At 39.1% G+C, this 21733-nt stretch overlaps 1 protein-coding gene across 13 annotated transcripts in view; it reads right to left on the bottom strand.

The window, feature by feature from the left end:
- Positions 1-21733, bottom strand: part of EPB41 (erythrocyte membrane protein band 4.1) — a 203729-nt gene that overhangs the window by 85592 nt on the left and 96404 nt on the right. For all 13 annotated transcript variants that reach the window (XM_032647532.1, XM_032647585.1, XM_032647503.1 and 10 more), the window contains 3 exons: positions 16742-16817; positions 14456-14674; positions 2797-2884 (listed from right to left, as the gene is read on the bottom strand). In XM_032647532.1, coding sequence (XP_032503423.1) covers positions 2797-2884; positions 14456-14674; positions 16742-16817 — 383 coding nt within the window. The remainder of the gene's footprint in view (positions 1-2796; positions 2885-14455; positions 14675-16741; positions 16818-21733) is intronic.

Genomic DNA, 21733 nt, shown 5'->3' with positions numbered 1-21733 from the left:
ACTACTGAAGCCTGCATGCCTAGAGGCCGTGCTCCACAGCAAGAGAAGCCACTGCAATGAGAAGCCCACGCACCACAACAAAGAATAGCCCCTGCTTGCCGCAACTAGAGAAAGCCTGCGTGCAGCAACGAAGACCCAACACAGCCAATAAATAAATAAATGAATTTTAAAAAAAAGGCTTCCCTTAATAATTCAAAAAGAGACACTAATTTATTTTCACCATGCCTGTCTGTATATGAAAATCCTAGGGCAGGCATTTTGGTCTCCCAGTTCTGAAGTACTCAAACCTATCATTATCATAGTCAGCAAATAATTACTATGGTAGCTATGGTAGCTGCATGTCGTATACATGTATGTTTAAGTCAGCAGATCACCAGGACTTCCTGGAGGCCAGGGCATAGGGCTATGTATACTACCAAATATACATGCACAACTATAATTCTTGTTTTTCTATGATAAAGTGGTCATCCCTCCAAAGACCATGATAAGTATAGGAGTTGACTCTATTCCTTATAAACTCAGTATGAGAGAACTCAGATTTTTATAATTACTGATGTTAAGTATAGTAAGTTTTTTTTTAAGTATAGTAAGTTATAAATATTATCCTCAGGTCAAAAAGGAACAGTAAGTTACCAATAAAGCCATATTTGCATGCCTCTTTATTAAAGAAAAAATTTTAATTAAATATATAATATTAATCATCTATGTCTATAATTCAAGGAAAATAAATTTCACCTGAGTTAATCTCTACAGCTAACCATTTATTTAGATAAGTAATAAAAGACTGGAGTTATATGCTTCTAGACTGCTCCTTTTCCCAAAATGAGTATAAAGAAACATATTAGTGCCTACGTGTGTTATGTACAAGCACAATAGAGAGAAGAAGAAATTATATTCAGCTTCAATTCGATGACTACATAAGAGAATTTCCCAGAAGATGTCCCCTTAAGTTTTTAAAGGCTGTAGATACAACTACATCTCTCTCTTTTTTTTTTTTTTGCGGTACGCGGGCCTCTCACTGTTGTGGCCTCTCCCGTTGCGGAGCACAGGCTCCGGACGCGCAGGCTCAGCGGCCATGGCTCACGGGCCCAGCCGCTCCGCAGCATGTGGGATCTTCCCGGACCGGGGCACGAACCGGCGTCCCCTGCATCGGCAGGCGGACACTCAACCACTGCGCCACCAGGGAAGCCCTACATCTCTCTTTTAACTATATGTTTTGGAGAAACTTGCTTTACAACATTTGCTGTAGAAATATGCTGCCTGACTCCTCATGTAATCCTGATAATTACTGAATTGACACCAGCCTCCAGCAGAAATTGAGAAGCAAAACCTAACAATTTCAGTTCTGGACCTTATCTGATCTTCCTACCATCTACTTTTGAGATTCACAGAAGTTACAGTACCCAGCCCAAAACAATCCAGAGCAACATCTTAAGAAAACTCACTAACATGTAATGAAATTTTATTAGTTACTAGAATGTAAATAAGGAAGAAACCTCAGATACAGATATTCAGGTTGGGAGAAACCTGAAAGGTCATTTTAGTCCAATCACCCACCAAATGTTTGAATGTCATTTTCTAAATTCCTACCAAGTGATTATTCTGCCTAACCTGGAATATCTCTGGTGATAGACGACTCAATCCCTTCTGAGGTAGCCCATCCCATCTTTGAAATAGCTCTGTGAGACAATTTGTCCAACTGGACTGAAAAGTATTTCCCTGCAGTTTTCATTTTACCGGCTCTAGTGTTATATCTTGGAGCCACAGTAAAATCTTTACTCCACAAGTTAATCCTTGAAATCCATGAAGACTGACATTATATCTTTCCTAAACTTTCCCTTCTGTGGGTTAAGTAGCCCTATTCCTTTGCCTGTTTCTCACTGGACATGGTTTAGATTCCCCATCACGCATCCTAGTTAAATTTCTCTAAATGAACCTCAGGTCATCCCTTGAGCCCTTTCTTTCTCTCACAAACTCCTCAACCTCCCCAGACATTTCAGTAGCTGAGGATGAGAGAAGTCAAGTGACATCCCTTAAGTATTCATTGTGTTAGGTTGTATTAGGTAGAATAGGATGAAAGCTCAAGTTTCCAAATCCCTAACCCAGTGGTTCTCAAATGAGCCACTGTGGTTCCTCCCCTGTACATTAGAATCACCTGGAGAGCTTGTTAAAACAGACTGCTGGGCTCCACCCACATAGTTTCTGACTCAGTGAGACTGGGATGGGACCTGACATGAGCATTTCTAACAAGTTCCTAGACGATGCTAAACGCTGGTTCAGAGACCACACTTTGAGAACCACTACCTTACGCCAATGATTCTCAGATTCAAACATGAAGGAGGATCATTTGGGATATTCATTAAATCTGGAGACTTAGCCTCTCCTCCAAAGTAATTCAGTAAATCTGGGAGAAGCTCAGGAATCTGCATATTTAATAAACACCCCGGGTGATTCTGATATAGGTGATGTTGTCTGTGAAACATGCCTCACTGTCACTATATTTTCAAGTGTATCTGCATTTTAGGAAATTATCATTTCTTATGCTCTCGGTGCTATATCTTTTGATCCTTATGGTTGCTTAGGTGTGAAACTTCGTTCTGATGGTGGAATTGTAAAAGGGCAATTCAACTGATACACTTAATACACTTGACTGTTTCAACTGATAGACTTAAAATTCCAACAAGAATTACTATCTCCTCTGAACGTTTTGTAATGCCCCAGATAAAGGTTGGTAAGAAATATTATATGACACAGGTCTGATACATGCATACTAATAAAGGCCAAAGTTACCATTACCTTTGCTTTATGAAGGTCAACACCATACATAGACAACTTTTTGGCATTCTCAAGAAATTCCAGGTCAGCCTGAGCTGGAGTCATGGACCTTTGATAGAAGAAAAACAAAAAGACTTTCAGTGTCACAGTGTCAACATTTACAATAATAACATTTGTATATTACTTGTACTTTATATAAACATATACATAGATATATTTCATAGTCCTAAAAGTAGACTATTATGTATGGAAAAGGACTTTTATCACTACCTGTGTCTAAATAATTGAAATATGCCTTGGAAAAAGAGACCTTGGAGAAACCAAAAGTCACCAAAAGCTATCAGAAAAAAAAAGTTAAAAAATATAACCTTCTAAATTTCTTTAAAGCTACCTCATCCACCATCAGTTCTGCCCCTCCCTCTCCTTAGGCCTTTTCTCCAACACATGTAAACTCCTCCCACTAATTTATCTTGCCAAGGAGGTGACCAAATTAAATCCTCTGAGGGCATGGTACAACTTACAATATCCTCTTAGCTGCCTTTTTCTCTCCCTAACCCTGAATTGAGTTAATATGGAAATTAAACAGGAGGGCAGCTGAAGTTGCTTAACTGGGGATTCTTAATGGGGGCAGGCTTGATGAAAAGAAAATTTCTGGTAACAGATGGTGTCCTGCCCACTGACCTAAACAAAATAAATTGGTTAATAGAGGCATGTAGATAATGGGGCTGTTTTCTCTGTTATTAAGATGTCTTCATTACTAGGCATATAATGAATTAAGTTTATTTGAAAACAATCAGCCTCACTGCCTAAACACTCACTGTGACAGTCTTTCCTTCTCCTTTATAACTTTCTTCTCTTTTGAAAAGTGCTCATGAGCTGTTATGTTCAGCTTTGAAATAAAAATATTACTCCTAGTGCTGTGCAATTCAAACCAATCAAACAGAAATTCATGGTAACAATAAAGCAGCCATACCCCCAAAGAAAAACCATGTAAATGCCTATTTCCCATAAGACTGCCAGCCTCCAGCTATAAAAAGCAGCAGTGACCTATTCATTTAACAAGAGAAAGTCTCTTCCAAACCCATCTGTCTTTATTCTCATTAAAAAGAACAAACGGTTCCCTGGAATAACACCCCCCCCATAAAAAAAAATCTCAGGAAAGAAACTGCAGATTTGTTAATGACTCAGCATCTCAGAATAAAAACTTCCTTCCACAAGCGCTAAAACATCATACCTGAATGCTCTTTATTAATGACTCTGAAATTGAACACAAAAAAGGAGAATGGGAAAATAAACACATAAGCAAGTCTGTATATTCAAGTCATTAAAATCATCTCAGGAAATTTTTGTAGTTTTTTTTTCCCTCATATACATTATATACTTTTCTAGTTAAGGTTACTCCCATTTTATGGGTTTTTGATTTTTTTGTCTTTGCTGTTGTTAGTGTTAGTATTATTGATGGCTTGAATTTTAGGATTCGAAGCTGGAATGGAGCTTGAAGATTATAGAGTCCAACACTTTCACTTTGCTGACGAAGAAACAAGCGTGGAGGGATTACACGGTCATAGGCAAGTTATGACTCAGTTTAAGGTAGCAGGCTTTAGCCAGGACCCAAGTCACATCACTGCAGCTGGAATCCTAGCTCCTGCACTTAAGAGTGGTGACCTCAATCTCCTAACCATAAAGTAAGAAGCATAATAATACCTACTTCTTGAGACTAGTATAGGCAATGATTCTTTTAATCTTTGATGAATGAATGAATGAATGTGACTAGTAGGATAAAATGAGAATGCTTGTGAAACTGCTTTGTAAAGTATAAGTGTTTACTATTATTGCACCCTTAGGTTTCTGGTACAGTGGTACATCATAAGTAACTCATAAAAGAGAAATAATTTTTTTTTTTTTTTTTGCGGTACGCGGGCCTCTCACTGCTGTGGCCTCTCCCGTTGTGCAGCACAGGCTCCGGACACACAGGCTCAGCGGCCATGGCTCACGGGCCCAGCCGCTCCGCGGCATGTGGGATCTTCCCGGACTGGGGCACGAACCCGTGTCCCCTGCATCGGCAGGCGGACTCTCAACCACTGCACCACCAGGGAAGCCCGAGAAATAATTTTAATCACTTTAATTTGAAGACAAGTTTTAAGACATTAAATGAAGCAATCATGATGAAATCTTCCCCATACTTCTCCAACTCTAAGGGACATTAACGGGGTCAATCAATTTTAATACAGATTTAAATTTCAAACTATGTAGTTAAATGATTTTCTAATAAGTAAGCATGCTTTAAAATTGTATTAAGGGCAGGTGGTAAGAAGAGATCTTTAAAACTATGACTTTCCTTGTTAGTTGAAAATAATATTTATATTTGAGGTTTGGCTGATGCTTTGCATTTAACATTTTTTTATATAACTAAAAAAATTTTGAAACATGCTTAAAAGTTACCTACAATACAAACAATTTTTCCTGAACCATTTGAGAGCAAATTGTCAACCTGATGACCAATCACTCTCAAGTACTCTGGTGTGTAATTCCTACAAACAAGGACATTCTCCTACATAACCTCCACAGGGCTCTGAAAACAAGGAAATAAACAGTAATACATTACTGCCATCTAATCCTCAGACCCCATTCAAGTTTACCCAGTTATTTCCAAAATGTTCTGTATGGCAGAAGAATCCAGTTTAGCCTCATGGAGTTTCATTTAGTTCATCTCTCTTGTGTCCTCTTAGTCTGGAAAAGTTTCTTAGTCTTTCTTTGACTTTCCTAATCTTGAACTTCTAAAGATTATAGGCCAGTTATTCTATAGAATGCCCCTCAATTTGGGCCTGTCTGATGTTTCTCCACAAATTGACCCCATAAGTTATACATCTTTCACAGGAATATCACAGAAGTGACCCTGTGTTCTCACTGCATCCTATCAGGGGGAACATGATTTCAATTTGTCTCTTCCAGATGTTCGTTTTGATCAGTGATGTCTGCCGGGCTTCTCTTCTATGAAATTCCTCTTTACCTCTTTGTAATTAATAAATATTCTGTGGGAATGTATTTGGAAATAGTCTATTCCTTGTCAAACTTTTAATCTATTCACTCATTTATATCAGTATGGACTCAGGGATTCTCAGCTTATTCAATGTAATATAATCAATTATTTTCCTTATTTATTTTAGTGCTTAAATCGTCCCAGATTTGGTTAGTGGGAGCCTTTCTAAGCTGGATTCTGTGTCCCTCTGACCATTTCCCATCATTTTTTTTTTCTTTTTTTTTTTTTTTTGCGGTATGCAGGCCTCTCACTGTTGTGGCCTCTCCCGTTGCGGAGCACAGGCTCCAGACGCGCAGGCTCAGCGGCCATGGCTCACGGGCCCAGCCGCTCCGCGGCATGTGGGATCTTCCCGGACCGGGGCACGAACCCGTGTCCCCTGCATAGGCAGGCGGACTCTCAACCATTGCGCCACCAGGGAAGCCCTTCCCATCATTTTTTGAGAACCTCCTTCTGGCACAACGTAGAGTCAGAGTATGTGAGTGTGTGTGTGTGTGTGTGTGTGTGTGTGTGTGTGTGTGTGTGTATGTATACCTACTTACATCTCTATCTATCTAACAACTATCTATCCATCCATCTATCTATTGGAAACAATGAGTTTACACTGAAACCTCGAGTTTTAATGCAACACCACAGGGTTCATTTTAATTTCTCTCTCACTCTAATTTGTATCTCCCTTTACTGACAGTCAGAAACCTGGCTCCCATTATCCTTAATACAATACATTGACTCATTTGATCAACCCCCTGTACATAACCAACCTCTCTTTGCTGCCACTGACCCCTCCTCCACATGGGTGCCCTCTTCACTGGCTTAGACTCTGAATTCCCCATGCTAGGCTGCTCCCCACACATGTCCTCCTTACCTCACTCAGGTTCTGACTCCTGGTGTTAGGCTACCCCTTCCATAGACATCTTCTTCACCCGGCTTAGGCTTCAACACCTGTATCAGGTACCATCCCATAGGGATGCCCTCTGCAGGCCTTCACGACTCCCTTTTCATCCTATTTGAGCTCTGACTTCTCCTGCCAGGCTGGCCCCCCACAATGAACATTCTCCTCACCCTGCTTAGGCCCCAATATCCCCAGCCAGACTGCCTCTCAGCATGGATGACTATCTTGCTCTATCCCACCTAACGGCTTTAGGACACAATTGTTTCAGGAAGCTTTTTCTGATTATAAAAATCATTAATTCATTGTATAAAATTTGGAAAATATCTTTAAGAGCATAGAAAAAAAAAGAAGAAAATCTCCCATAATCCCACCAACCACAGATACCTGTGCATAAATACAAACATATATTTTACAAATTTAAATCACAAATTAAACTTAAATTATTTTCAGCTTAACATTTTAAAGACTATGGTTTTTTCCTAAATGTTTGAAAACTCTTGAAAGTAGTAACAAACTATCTGGGAAGAGATTAGACAGCTCTAAACCATTAGGAGTACTGTCCTGAATTTATTCAGTACCATCTAATAATTTACTACTTGAAATTACTGCAACTTACAGAAGTACCTAACCAGGGAGTTTTGGCACTGGTTAACTTTTGCTCATTAAAAAGAGAAGTTATAACAAAATTTCCCTGTATTTATTTTGAGCAAGTGGAGTCAGGATATAGAGCCATTCAGTGAGTTCCAGTGTTATGTGACAGCCTTTTATTTTTTTGTTTTTTAATGGGAAAAGTTGCTTTATTCATGAGGCCAGCAACCGGGAAGATGGTGGATTAATGTCCTAAAACGAACTCCACGTTGCTGGTTAGGAGACAAAGGTTTTAAAGGCAGTGTGAGGGAGGAGGCTGCAGGGTGCATAATCAGCTCATGGACAATTCTCTGATTGGTTGGCAACAAGGTGAAGTTTCAAGCATCACCCATCTTCTGGTTTCAGCCAATTTGGGGGTCTACATGCTTGTGGTCAGCAGTTTTCATCTGGCGGGATTGTGACAGCCTTTTAATAATGTTGTTGCATCTTCTAATTAAGGACTGTGGTTTCAAATAATTAAGTGGGGGACAACTGACAACTTTACATACCATCTTAGTCCCCCATAAATGGAGGACAATTCGTTTTAAAGCTTGATTTGCTATTGTAAATTTAGTGTTAATTATAGCTTCACGGTCTCTTGTCTAGGCAAAGGGCCACTACTAAGAATTCCATGTACGTAGGCTATCTTCTATTTATCTGAGGAGCAGAGTAGTATTTACTTGTATTTTCCAATGCATAGTAAATGCTTCTGCCTAAGCAGAAGTCTCTTTGGACTGGTTAAAATGTCACGTTGTTGGACATAATTAAAATTTCCATTTTGCTTTCTGTTTGTGAGGATTGCCAATCTTTCCAAAAAGGAGCAAGTAAATTCCAAGATGACAGACCTCTAAATTTTCTAATCATGGAGATCGATTATTGTTCAATTTCTATCTGTATACCTCACAGAACATCAAGTGGACCATATCCACCTGTCCTCTGAGATCGTTTCACCTATTTGGGTTTAAACTCAGTTAGTTCCAAAGAGCATTTCTCTAAACCCAGACTCACATTCATTACTTGTAAAATGGAATAAGAATCATTGTGCAAAGCACTTTACATGAATTTCTAATTTAACAATCACAAAATTCACATCATCAGGGGCTTCCCTGGTGGCGCAGTGGCTGAGAGTCCGCCTGCCGAAGCAGGGGACACGGGTTCGTGCCCCGCTCCTGGAAGATCCCACATGCCACGGAGTGGCTGGGTGCGTGAGCCATGGCCGCTGAGCCTGCACGTCCGGAGCCTGTGCTCCGCAACAGGAGAGGCCACAACAGTGAGAGGCCCACGTACCGCAAAAAAAAAAAAAAAAAACTTCACATCATCAGCCTTATTTTTCCGATGAAGAAACTGACACTTAGAGAGTTTAAATAACTTACTGAGTCATAAAGCTAATAAGGAATGGAGCCTGAATTCAAAGCAAGACAGGCGGACTCCACAGCCCAGGTTTTAGTCTTACTGCCTAACTCAGGGGTTCTCAAATTTTTGACCTCAGGAACCCTTCACTCTCAATAACTACTGAGGACTCTAAAGAGTTTTTTTTAATGTGAGTTATTTCTATCAATATTTACTATATTAGAAATTAAAACTAATAAAATTGAAAACTATTGACTAAATCTTTAAAGAACAGTAAGTCCCCTACTTATGAACCTTCAAGTTGCAAACTTTCAAAGATGTGAATGTGGGCTTCCCTGGTGGCGCAGTGGTTGAGAGTCCGCCTGCCGATGCAGGGGACACGGGTTCGTGCCCCGGTCTGGGAGGATCCCACGTGCCGCGGAGCGGCTGGGCCCGTGGGCCATGGCCGCTGGGCCTGCGCGTCCGGAGCCTGTCTTCCGCAACGGGAGAGGCCACAACAGTGAGAGGCCCGCGTAACGCATAAAAAAAAAAAAAAAAAAAAAGATGTGAATGTGTGTTTGCATGTCCAATCACGTAAGTTAGTTCACGTGTCTGGCATACATTGTCACGTGCTTGCATTCTCTACAAGTGGTTGTGCTTTTGTGTACTTTGTACAGTACTGTAGAGTAGCAATAGAGTGTCTTTATTTCAAGCCCAGGATGTCCAGAAGCAAGCGTAAAAGCAACAGTATATAGCCGATTGTGTTAGTTGGGTACCTAGGCTAACTTTGTTGGACTTACCAACAAATTGGACTTACGAATACTCTCTCCAAACGGAACTCGTTTGTATGTAGGGGACTTAATGAATAACAATAAACGACTCATGTTTTAACATGAAAAATTTTTTGTGTGAAAAATAACAGTATTTTCCTCAAATGTAGTTAAGGAGTGACACTGCTTTACATATTTACAATTTTTTTTTTTTTTTTTTTTTTTTTGTGGTACGCGGGCCTCTCCCTGCTGTGGCCTCTCCGGCCACGGAGCACAGGCTCCGGACGCGCAGGCCCAGTGGCCATGGCCCACGGGCCCAGCCGCTCCGCGGCATGTGGGATCCTCCCGGACCAGGGCACGACCCCGCGTCCCCTGCATCGGCAGGCGGACTCTCAAGCACTGAGCCACCAGGGAAGCCCTACAAATTTTTTTTAATGTGCGGCTTAGAAGACAGCTAGATTTTCCTACCTGCTTCTGTATTCAATCTGTTGCAATATTTTGTATGGTTGTAATATATGAAGAAACCTGATCTCACACAGATATGTAGTTGGAAAAGGAAGAATTGATGATTAAAAATATTCTTCTTTGATACTACACCAAAACTTAACAATGGCTGTTTCCTAAAGGTTAGTTGCAGTGTGAAATCTGAAAACATATCAGTGAACTTTTTGTACCATATTACATTAAAATCTATTGGTCTATCTTGCATTTTGAATGGGTCTTTTATACAGATGCATGATTTTGTAACATCATGCATTTCATATCTGAAAAATACTGGTTGGCTGAGTAATGCAAGTTTTCCAAATGTTGACACATTTCATTGTACGATATTAAAAGAAAAGAATCACATTCATTAAAATAATCACCAACTTCATCAGAAAAGTCGTTTAAGTATTTGGAACCTGTCAAGATCATGATGGCAAATACAAATTTTCCAAAATTCTAATTTTCATTTGAAAGCTTGAATTTTGTCATGAGCAACAAATACTATCAGTCATTTACCAATCCTTAAAGGACTGGCTCATTTCATTTTTGAGGAAATGTATGCCAAATAACCAAGTCTGAATAATCAGTCACTTTTTCAAGTAAAAAAGGAGTTGCATTAAAAAACTGCCTAATGCAGCTGAGAACTCAAAACAATTACACACGTGCTTTTCTTCAAGACGAGTACCTCAGTATGCAGCAGAAGTGCTTTCTATGTACTTCCCATTAAATCACACAGAATATTAAACAGGATGTATTTCAGATTTAATAAAATCAATACTCTTTACTGCTTCATCATGAAAATTTTTAAGTGAATTGGCAGGTTTAAAAATATTTTATTTTACTTTTTAATTTTTAACTGCAAGTTAAAAAGTAAAAGTGTGGAACTTCCCTGGTGGCACAGTGGTTAAGAATCTGCCTGACAATGCAGGGGACATGCATTCGCGGCCTGGTCCGGGAAGATCCCACATGCCGCGAAGCAACTAATCCCGTGCGCCACAACTACTGAGTCTGTGCTCTAGAGCTTGCGAGCCACAACTACTGAGCCCGTATGCTGCAACTACTGAAGCCCTCATGCCTAGAAGCCCGTGCTGTGCAACAAGAGAAGCCACTGCAATGAGAAGCCCGCACACAGTAACGAAGAGTAACCCCCACTCACCACAACTAGAGAAACCCGTGTGCAGCAATGAAGACCCAATGCAGCCAAAAATAAGAAAAATAAATAAAGCCAATTTTAAAAAAGGGCCACAATGGAAAATTTAAATAAATAAATAAATAAAAATAAAAGTGAATGTTGGTGAAGCATATAATGACTAGTAGTACAGTCTGGTGCCATTGCTTTGATTTGTGCTCCACCATTTCAACACAGTGAAATGGGCAAATAATATCTTAGTATTATTATGAAAACAATTTTGACCTCATGGACCCCTTAACAGAATCTTGGAGACTGGGCTTCCCTGGTGGCGCAGTGGTTAAGAATCCGCCTGTCAATGCAGGGGACGCAGGTTCGAGCCCTGGTCCGGGCAGATCCCACATGCCGCAGAGCAACTAAGCCCATGTGCCACAACTACTGAGCCTGCACCCTAGAGCCCGCGAGCCACAAATACTGAGCCCATGCGCCACAACTACTGAAGCCCGCATGCCTAGAGCCCATGCTCCACAACAAGAGAAGCCAACACACTAAAAAGCCCACGCACCTCAACGAAGAGTAGCTCCCGCTCGCTACAACTAGAGAAAGCCCGTGCACAGCAACGAAGACCCAATGCAGCCAAAAATAAATAAATTCACGGAAAAAAAAAAGAATCTTGGAGACTGCCAGCAGTCTGTAAAACAACACCATATGAAAAGAGCTGGCATGAGACTTCCCTGGTGGTACAGTGGCTAAGAATCTGCCTGCCAATGCAGGGAACACGGGTTCGAGCCCTGGTCCAGGAAGATCCCACATGCCACGGAGCAACTAAGCCCGTGCACCACAACCACTGAGCCTGAGCTCTAGAGCCCGGGAGCCACAGCTACTGAAGCCCATGTGCCTAGAGCCCGAGCTCCGCAAAAAGAGAAGCCACTGCAATGAGAAGCCCGTGCAGCAACGAAGAGTAGCCCCCACTCGCAGCAACTAGAGAAAGCCGGCGTGCAGCATCGAAGACCCAACACAGCCAAAAATAAATAAATTTATAAAAAAAAAAAGAAAGAAAAGAGCTGGCCTAATTCAAAGGGTGATTATAAAGGTTAACTATGATATTATACATAAAGTGCCTAGCATAGTATCTGGCACATAATAACAGACACACAATAATTAACTGCTTATAATGTTATGATGATTATGTAACAATGCTATAAAGGAGAATCAAGCATTGCATGAGATTAAGACTATAAAGTCCTCCCAAACCTGAAATTCTATTATGATCAAATAACCATTAAAAGAATCATCAGATATTAAAGAATTAGTGTTAATTTTATTAGGTGTGATAGTTGTATTGTGTTCTTAAAGTCTGTATCCTGGTAGATACTTAAGTTTTTACGGGTGAAATGATATGACTTGCTTTAAAATACTGTCGGGGAAAAATATGGAGGGGAATAAATGACTGAAGTAAGCTACAGGGGTAATAACTGTGGAAGCTGAGTGATAGATAAACTGGGGCTCCTTAAAAAAAAAAAAAAGGGCTTCCCTGGTGGCGCAGTGGTTGAGAGTCTGCCTGCCGATGCAGGAGACACGGGTTCGTGCCCTGGTCCAGGAAGATCCCACATGCTGCAGAGCGGCTGGGCCCGTGAGCCATGACCGCTGAGCCTGTGCTCTGCAACAGGAGAGGCCACAATAGTGAGAGGCCCGCGTACCGCAAAAAAAAAAAAAAAGAAAAAGTCAGAGACAGAAGTTAGGTATCAATCATAATCTGATACCACTATTTTCTGCTGTTTTGCTCCACAGCAGCAGTAGAATATTTTCTTTCACCATTTTATTGATTGCTCAAAGATTACACTACCAATAAAAATTATTTTTAAATTATTAGAAAAAAAACCATGTCCCTACAATCCTGACATTTTAACAAATCAAATTATTTTAATTGATTGCTTCTTTCCACTACTTGCTTTTGTATATATATGTATGTAATTATATATTTTATGTATATATATATATATATATATAAATTTCTAGAATCGTAATCAGAATATAAATAAGTATATTAAAAACATATTTAAGGACAATACAACATGCTTAAGTTACAATCATCAACTAGTTGAAAGTGATATATTAGTGGTCTTAGATATCAGAGCATTGTAATGTATATGCTCATACTTGAAAAGCAAACCTCGGCAGTTCTCTGCAGAAACAGTGTGACCTCAGGAGAGTAAGGTGATAGTTATAAGACTATTGCTATGTAGGTTGTAGACTTTAAAGTCCTCATTATGGTTCTTATGACTGTGGGACCGGAACCTACAGGGGGAATAAGGCAACCAGAATTGGGGCACCTTGAGTTCAAACTCTCTCATTTAAGGCATCTCAATCCATGCAATCCTATTGGAACCACTCTAAGGAAAATAAGATGGCTCAACGGCCAAACAGAATACTTGTTCCTACCATGAAAAGCCTACTAAGACCACTCTGGACTTCTCAGCAATATGACCCTTTGGGGCATCCTAGCCTAACTCATGCTAACATAATTCAGGGTACCAACTCAAGGCCAGGATCAGTCTCCTTAATATGCTAAGGCAGCTTGTAAAATTTAGCTGTAACAAGTCACTCAAATAACAATGGGATGTTTGGTAGCAAGAAACACAAATTTTTCTGGGACTTTAATATTAGCTAACATTTATTGAATTTTTACTATGTAAGACATTGTATTAACTTTTTACACATATTACCTTTTTTAATCCTATGGCTCACCCTATTTCCTCTGAGGTAATGATCTCTATCAGACATATAAGGAAACTGAGGCTCAGAGAGATTAAGTGAATTACCCAAGGTCACAGGCCAGGACCAAGCAGAGCCAAGAATTCAACCCAGCTCAGTCTGAACTTGTTCTTGATCATTGTGTTATACCTCCCAACATTAACAAATTATTTCCATGAAAAAAAAATTAGTGAATTCAATAAAGACTTTTAAAAATACCTTCAGGGGTTTCATGGGCCCTCTGAAGTCTATCCATGTACATAGACCCCAAGTTAAGAACCTCTGCTCTAAAGATCTCAAGGCATCTAATACAGCATAATACATTTAAAATCTGGAAAAAAAAAAAAGGTAAGGCAATAATAATAATAGCTACCATTTATTGAGCACCTACTATGTGCCAGATACTGTGCTTAGTGCTTTACATATATTACCTCATGTAGTTTTCATCCAACAATGCAACACCTATTACTCTGATGAGAAAACTGAGGTTCAAAGGGTTTAAATGACTTGCCCAAAGAATTGGGAGGGAACTGAGCTCAAGTTGACTCTTTCTATGGCACCAGTTCCCACTAAGGCAAACACTAAATCAATTCCAGGTCAAGGGTTTAAACTTACTGTCAAAGTAAACACAGAACAAATCCTGGAGACATATTTACCTGTATGACTTATGCAGTTCCATGACCTTCTCTTCAAGTTCCTTGGTCTGATTTGGGGCCAGTTTAAAATCACTAACATAATCTGCACCATGGAGTTCTGGGTCATAGTCTCCCAGCTCAGACTGGATGGTATAAGAACCTAATAATGCTAAGGTTGCAAATGAACAGGGCAGACGTCCTGCAACTATGTCCTGCCGAAGTTGAAGACATAAATAATACCTACAGCCAAAGAGAAAAGATGTTACCATGTCAGCAACAAAAACAATAACAAAATACAGAGAGAGAAAAAGGAAGAAAACGGGAGAGAGAGGTAGGGAGGGAGAAAGAAAAAGAATGATTAAGTAAATATGAGATAATATTAATAATTGTTCAGTTAGGTAGAGGGTATATGGTTGTTCATTGTACTATTTCAATGTCAGATAGTAATAAAGGCTGCTTGGCCCCCAAATTGGGTCCTTTCTTTTCTATCACGTTGCTTTGCCAAATGTGTATACTGCCCTTCATATACAAAGATGACATTACTGATACATTTTCACTAGGATATGAACGTTCTTTGGTATGTTTTTCCTCCAAGATGGGCTTAAATTGCATGCAGCCTTCCACACACTATCATCTTGTAAGACCGATTCCACCTGTATGCTAAACTATAGGGAATTCAGATGAGGGTTGAAACAGTTAAGTCCAACAAACTGAGTGACCCAACATATGTCAGACACACCATATGGTATTCACACCCATGGCCATGACCTCCTTAGCCCTTGTTCTGACTGGGTTAACCAGTTCAGACTCTTTTACCAAACAGAAAAGCTGGGAGGTATGACTAAATTGAAAACTCCTATATTGATTAAAATCATATCTTTGACTTGACCATAATTAGATGCTGAACAACATATGCACCAGCAATCATTTTTGCTATCTATGATTAGTCACTATATACATATTTTTTTAAAAGTCAGAGCAATGCCAATCAAATCATAAGAATCGTAAACTCTTCTAAAATGTAGGTAATTAGTACAGATTTTTAGGGATTTGTTTTGTTGTATATATAATAAACCTTAATGAAGAAAGATGAATAATTAGCAACTCTAAGAGACAAATATTACCTGTGAAAAAGCAATAACCAAGACAATTTTTTCAGGCAGCGATATTGCATCTCAACTTCAAGAATGTACAAAGGATAACTGGACAAAGAATAATTTTTTCAAATGGCACAGACATTTCACAGTACTTAACAAGCAGACCTTTTAATAGTCTTATGCTATTCTTGTTTGAGATGAAAACTGAAGCCTAGAGAGTGTATATTTGTCTGAAATCAGATAGTTGACAGCAAAGTCAGAATTAGAAAGCAGTTTCTCAACAACCAACAATTCAATTGAACAAACATTTGCCAAATACCTACTACGTATAAGGCTCTATGCAAGATGCTATGGATATACATATGTAGAGTAGTATTCTTTACTATATACTGTTTTTCCTTTTTGCTTTTTTGCTAATATTCAGTATTTATATAGAATCCAATAAAGGCCACTTTCTTAAAAAGGAATCAGTAAGCTATTTTTAAACAGTACAAGATTTATTTCATAAATTAAGTGGGCTCAAAAATTACTGAGGGGGCTTCCCTGGTGGTGCAGTGGTTGACAGTCCACCTGCCAGTGCAGGGGACACGGGTTCGTGCCCCGGTCCGGGAGGATCCTGCATGCCGCGGAAAGGCTAGGCCCGTGAGCCATGGCCGCTGAGCCTGCGCGTCTGGAGCCTGTGCTCCACAACGGGAGAGGCCACAACAGTGAGAGGCCCGCGTACCGCAAAAAAAAAAAAAAAAAAAAAATGACTGAGGAATGTTCAGTTCACATACCTAATCATACAATTTAAAAGGGGAATAGGAAGAAAAAAATAGTAACACTGAGACTTTAGTTTTTTTGATCCCTTAAGAAACAGCATGGTGTGAGAGGAGTATTTAAAACAAACAAAAAAACGGCAGAGCTGTTTTGCCACTATATTTGTCTCTTGTCCTTTGGAGGATAATATGGTTTATAGGTTCCCTGTCCACAGCATGGCACAATACCCATGATAAGCAAGGTTAATTCCCTACCAATTTTCTCCAGGCGAGTCACAGATATTTGAGGCTTTTAGGATCACTTATTTGCAAGCCTGCCTTGAAGTGACCAGAAACTTTTTATCTTAGGTTTAATAGCTCATGATTTTTCTTCAATTCTGAATGGAGAAATTCCCAGAGCTTATGATAATGAGATTACTTATTACATATTTAACTATTAATAAATTACTTACCTTGTTATATCTTCTGTTAACTGTGCTGGGTCAGGTGGATAAAACTTTACATTAAATGTGAAATTCCAAGGGACACCTGTAAAAATAAACACAAAAGAATTTTATGCTTATGCCTAAGTTTCTGGTTGTTAGAAATACCTAAAAATATTCCAAAAAATCTTTTTTTTCTTGAAGTGTCCTAATACTTTCATGCTTTGTGGGTGAAATATTATTTTTATTTAAAAAAGAAAAAGAAGAAAGTTGTTTAGACACCATCTAAGAGTATCTCATTTTTTTTACCCGACTTAATAGTTTTGTTTATAAAACATTATAAGCAAAATAACATAAAGGAAACCATCCTATAGGTGAACATGTTTGTAGCAATGGTTTTCAAAATGTGATCTATATACCACTCTGGGTCCTCAGAGGTCATTCAAAGTGATCCATGGATGTTTTCTTTTGGTGTTGGCATTATTTATTTGTGACATCTCTCAACATTATCTCAAATAAACAAAAGCATTCTTCCCATTAATATGGAAGACAATATGGGTGAGATTAGGAGATTATTTTAGAAATAAGAAGGAAGAGGCAATATAGGTGGCTCTTAGAAACTATAGCTCTAATGAAAATATTTTAGGTATGAAAACTACAAGAATTTAATCCTAAGACTCATACAAGTGTTTCATATTTTTTATCTACAATGAAAATCAGAGATTGTGAGTAAAAGTTAAGTGGAGAATGCATTTCAATTTTTCCAGCTAAGTGCTACCCCTTCAAGGTTTTTCTAACATGACTGTTAGTTTCCCAAAGAAACTAACAGTCTGGTCTCAGTTATAAACAAGTTATGATTGGGCTTCCCTGGTGGCGCAGTGGTTGAGAGTCCGCCTGCTGATACAGGGGACACAGGTTTGTGCCCCGGTCAGGGAAGATCGCACATGCCGCGGAGCAGCTAGGCCCGTGAGCCGTGGCCACTGAGCCTGCGCGTCCGGAGCCTGTACTCCGCAACGGGAGAGGCCGCAACAGTGAGAGGCCCGCATACCGCAAAAAAAAAAGAAAAGAAATAAGTATGATTGGTTATGATGCTAAGAGATACATTTTGTTCAGTACTTACTGCATGCCAGGTACTAAGCTAGCCCTCTTACATACAGGTAGATGCTACTATTAGTTCATTTTATTTATGAAGAAACAGAGGCTTAAGAAAATACATAGCTAGTGAATCCAGGGTTCTCTTACCCCAAATCCCATGCTTTTAACCATTGGACTCTACTACCTTATAACAAACATCTGTGTTTCAAACATTGTTCTATTTTGCATTCACAGCATTTCATCTCCAAATATCATTTTTATTGCTATTGGCTGCCAATGACCATATGCAAATTAAAATTTGAAACAGTTTAAATGTCTTAATGAATATGCAGTTTTAAGCATGCTAAAATATTTAATACAGGAGTCCCTTGGTAATGGTTGATATTTTCCTTCAAAATTTGAACTAAAAGGCAAATTCCAGACAATAAAACAAACTTGTCTCAAATCTACTCAATCCTAATATTTACCATTAACTCACTTCTAATGTTTCATATCCCAGAAACTTTAAATGGAACTTAGGAAACCAACCCCATAATTGTTTCTCATAAAAAGGGTAAGGGGATGGGGAGGCAATATTTACAGTTCAAATACTGTAAAATACCATCTGTTGTTATGATTATGATATGTTAATAATCTAATCATTGTTAACTTATAATTCCCATATAGACATTAAAAAAAGATGACTTCTATGCTACCTATAAAAAATGTATTGGCTAGAGGGCTTCCCTGGTGGCACAGTGGTTAAGAATCCACCTGCCAGTGCAGGGGACACAGGTTCGAGCCCTGGTCCAGTAAGATCCCACATGCCGCGGAGCAACAAAGCCCGTGTGCGCCACAACTACTGAGCCTGTGCTCTAGAGCCCATGAGCCACAACTACTGAAGCCCATGTGCCTAGAGCCCATGCTCCGCAACAAGAGAAGCCACCGCAATGAGAAGCCCGCACACCACAACGAAGAGTAGCCCCCGCTCGCTGCAACTAGAGAAAGCCCACGTGCAGCATGAAGACCCAACATAGCGATAAGTAAATAAATTTATTTTTAAAAATGTACTGGCTAGAGCAAATCAATATGGGAAACAAGACAGCTAAAAGAATGTTCAATAAATGTGAATTCAGCATTTAAGAACTTTAAACACAAATTCAGTTATTTCATAACATATATAAATGGCAATTTTTTAATAGTATAGAAAGACTAGCATTAAAGAAAGCAAATCAACAACAGTTTACAAAGTGTGATTTTTTTTTTTCTCTTTGAGCTAACTGATACAAAAAGTTTGATAACACCCACGATTGGTGAGCTAACTGATATAAAAAGTTTGATAACACCCACGATTGGTGGGGAAAATAAGCACTTTCTTCTACTGCTGATGTGAGTGTAAACTGGTACAACACTATGGAGAACAATTGAGAATATCTATCAACACATAAAATGTACATACTCTTTCACCTAGCAATTCCACTTTCATAAATGTATCTAAACATACACTTAAACATGGTCAAATGATACAGGTATAAGATATTGTTTGTAATAGCAAATGTCTGGAAACAACCTAAATGTATTTATTTAGCAAGAAAAGATACACTGCCACTATATACTGTTAAGTGAACAAAAAAAATCAAGGCAAAGAACGGCACATATGGAAAGCAACTGTGAAAGTTGGGGGTAGAAAAAAGTGGCTATTGTGAATGGCACTGCTACGATGCAACTTACTATTAAATGGTTCAGAAAAAAGGTTTTGTGTGTGTGTGTGTGTGTGTGTGTGTGTGTGTGTGTGTGTAGATAAAGAGAAAAGATAAAATAGTAAAATATTAACATCTGAGGAATCTGGGTGAAGGGTACCCAGGAATTCTTTGTACCATTATTTCAACTTTTAAGTCTGAAATTGTGTCAAACATTTTTAAAATTAATAATTGAAAAAAAATTCCTGCCTCCTGGGTACACAGGAAAACAGGAACTATCTCATACACTATTGGTGGGGATGTAAACTATTACAATCAATTTAAAGGAGAGCAATTTGGCTATATCTGGTAAAACTAAAAATAAACATACTCTATAATCTAGCAATTCCACTTTAAGCCTAAATCAGTGGGGTGTTTTTTTTTAATTAATTTATTTATTTTTGGCTGCGTTGGGTCTTTGTTGCTGTACGCGGGCTTTCTCTAGTTGCAGCAAGCGGGGGCTTCTCTTGTTGCAGAGCACAGGCTCTAGGCGCCCGGGCTTCGGTAGTTGTGGCACTCGGACTCAGTAGTTGTGGCTCACAGGCTGTAGAGCTGTGGCACACAGGCTTAGTTGCTCCACGGCATGTGGAATATTCCTGGACCAGGGCTCGAACCTGTGTCCCCTGCATTGGCAGGCGGATTCTTAACCACTGCACCATCAGGGAAGTCCTGGTGGGGTTTTTTAAACTGTGGATCATGATCCATTGTGAAATCAGTTTAATGGGTCAAAATCAGCATTTTTAAAAATGAAACAGAATACAAGAGAAAAAGGTCAGAGGAGGAATTCCCTGGCAGTCCAGTGGTTAGGACTTGGCACTTTCACTGCCAGGGCCCGGCTTCAGTCCCTGGTGGGGAAACTAGGATCCCACAAGTCGCACAGTGCAGCCAAAAATAAAAGAAAAAGAAAAAAAGAAAAGAAAAAACTCAGAGGATATCACTGTGAAATTTTCTTTTCAACTGAGATGAATTCCAAAATCATGTTTATAAGAAAAGGTAGTCACGAATGATTAACTGCTATATAATTCAATTTATATGATGCTCAGAAAGGTAAAACAATATTTTTAGGTATACATTCATACATTAGGTAATTTTTTAAAAACATTAAAAAGTACAACGGAATCATTAACACAAAATTCAGGGCAGTGGTGACTTCTGCAGGGGAAGGAGAGGAGGATACATTTAGAAGGGGCATATCCTGGGCTATAGAATTTCTTAAACACAGTTTGTGTTATTTTATGTATCAGTATTTTTCAGAAGGTATAAGGATTTCTTGCTTTTGCTCTGTACTATTCCAGAAGGAGGTGGAAGTTGCTAGCCTGACTCAGCAGGGGAGATCTCTCTTATTCAGAACCAAGGAAGTTAAACAAAGCTAAATATTAAGCTGGGAGAAGGGAGAGAGACTGATAAACCATAGAAGGTTCAAATGGATTGTTAGGTCCGAGGGAAATTTCAAAAATACAGGCGAAGCAATACTATCTATTGTACATGGGTATGGATATATAAAGGAAAAATATAAAAACATGGACTGACTCACCTCAAATTCATGAAAATAGATTTCTACGGATAGGGAGAGAAGGGGATGGGACTAGGAGATAAACCTGACCTGTACTGTTCTATTTTAAATGTAAAAGTTAACACATGTTAATTCTGGGTGATGGGTACATGGGTATTTGTTATATTAGCCTCCATTCTTTTCTGTATTTTTTTTTTTTTTTTTTTGCAGTACGCGGGCCTCTCACTGTTGTGGCCTCTCCCGTTGCGGAGCACAGGCTCTGGACGCACAGACTCAGTGACCATGGCTCACGGGTCCAGCCGCTCCGGGGCATGTGGGATCTTCCCGGACCGGGGCACGAACCCGTGTCCCCTGCATCGGCAGGCGGACTCTCAACCACTGCGCCACCAGGGAAGCCCTGTATTTTTTGAAATATGGAAAAAATCTTGCTGGTGAATATCTATTACAAATTTAAACATTCATACTTTTTTATTCTACTTCTAGCAATTTACTACAGATACATCTAAGTGCACATATACATATATATTCAATACATGCTCTCTCTCTCTCTCTCTCTCTCTCTCTCTCTCTATATATATATATATATATATATACAGTGCTACAACTTTATAATCATTAAAAAAAATTTTTAACAAATGAAATAAATTGATATATATTAAGAGTATACAAATTATGTTAAAGATTGCATATGTATAT

This window comes from Phocoena sinus, chromosome 1 (genome assembly GCF_008692025.1).
Source record: "Phocoena sinus isolate mPhoSin1 chromosome 1, mPhoSin1.pri, whole genome shotgun sequence".
Classification (NCBI taxonomy): domain Eukaryota; kingdom Metazoa; phylum Chordata; class Mammalia; order Artiodactyla; family Phocoenidae; genus Phocoena; species Phocoena sinus.
The sequence above is the reverse complement of the archived record's forward strand: the minus strand, read 5'-3'. Positions and strand labels throughout refer to the sequence as shown.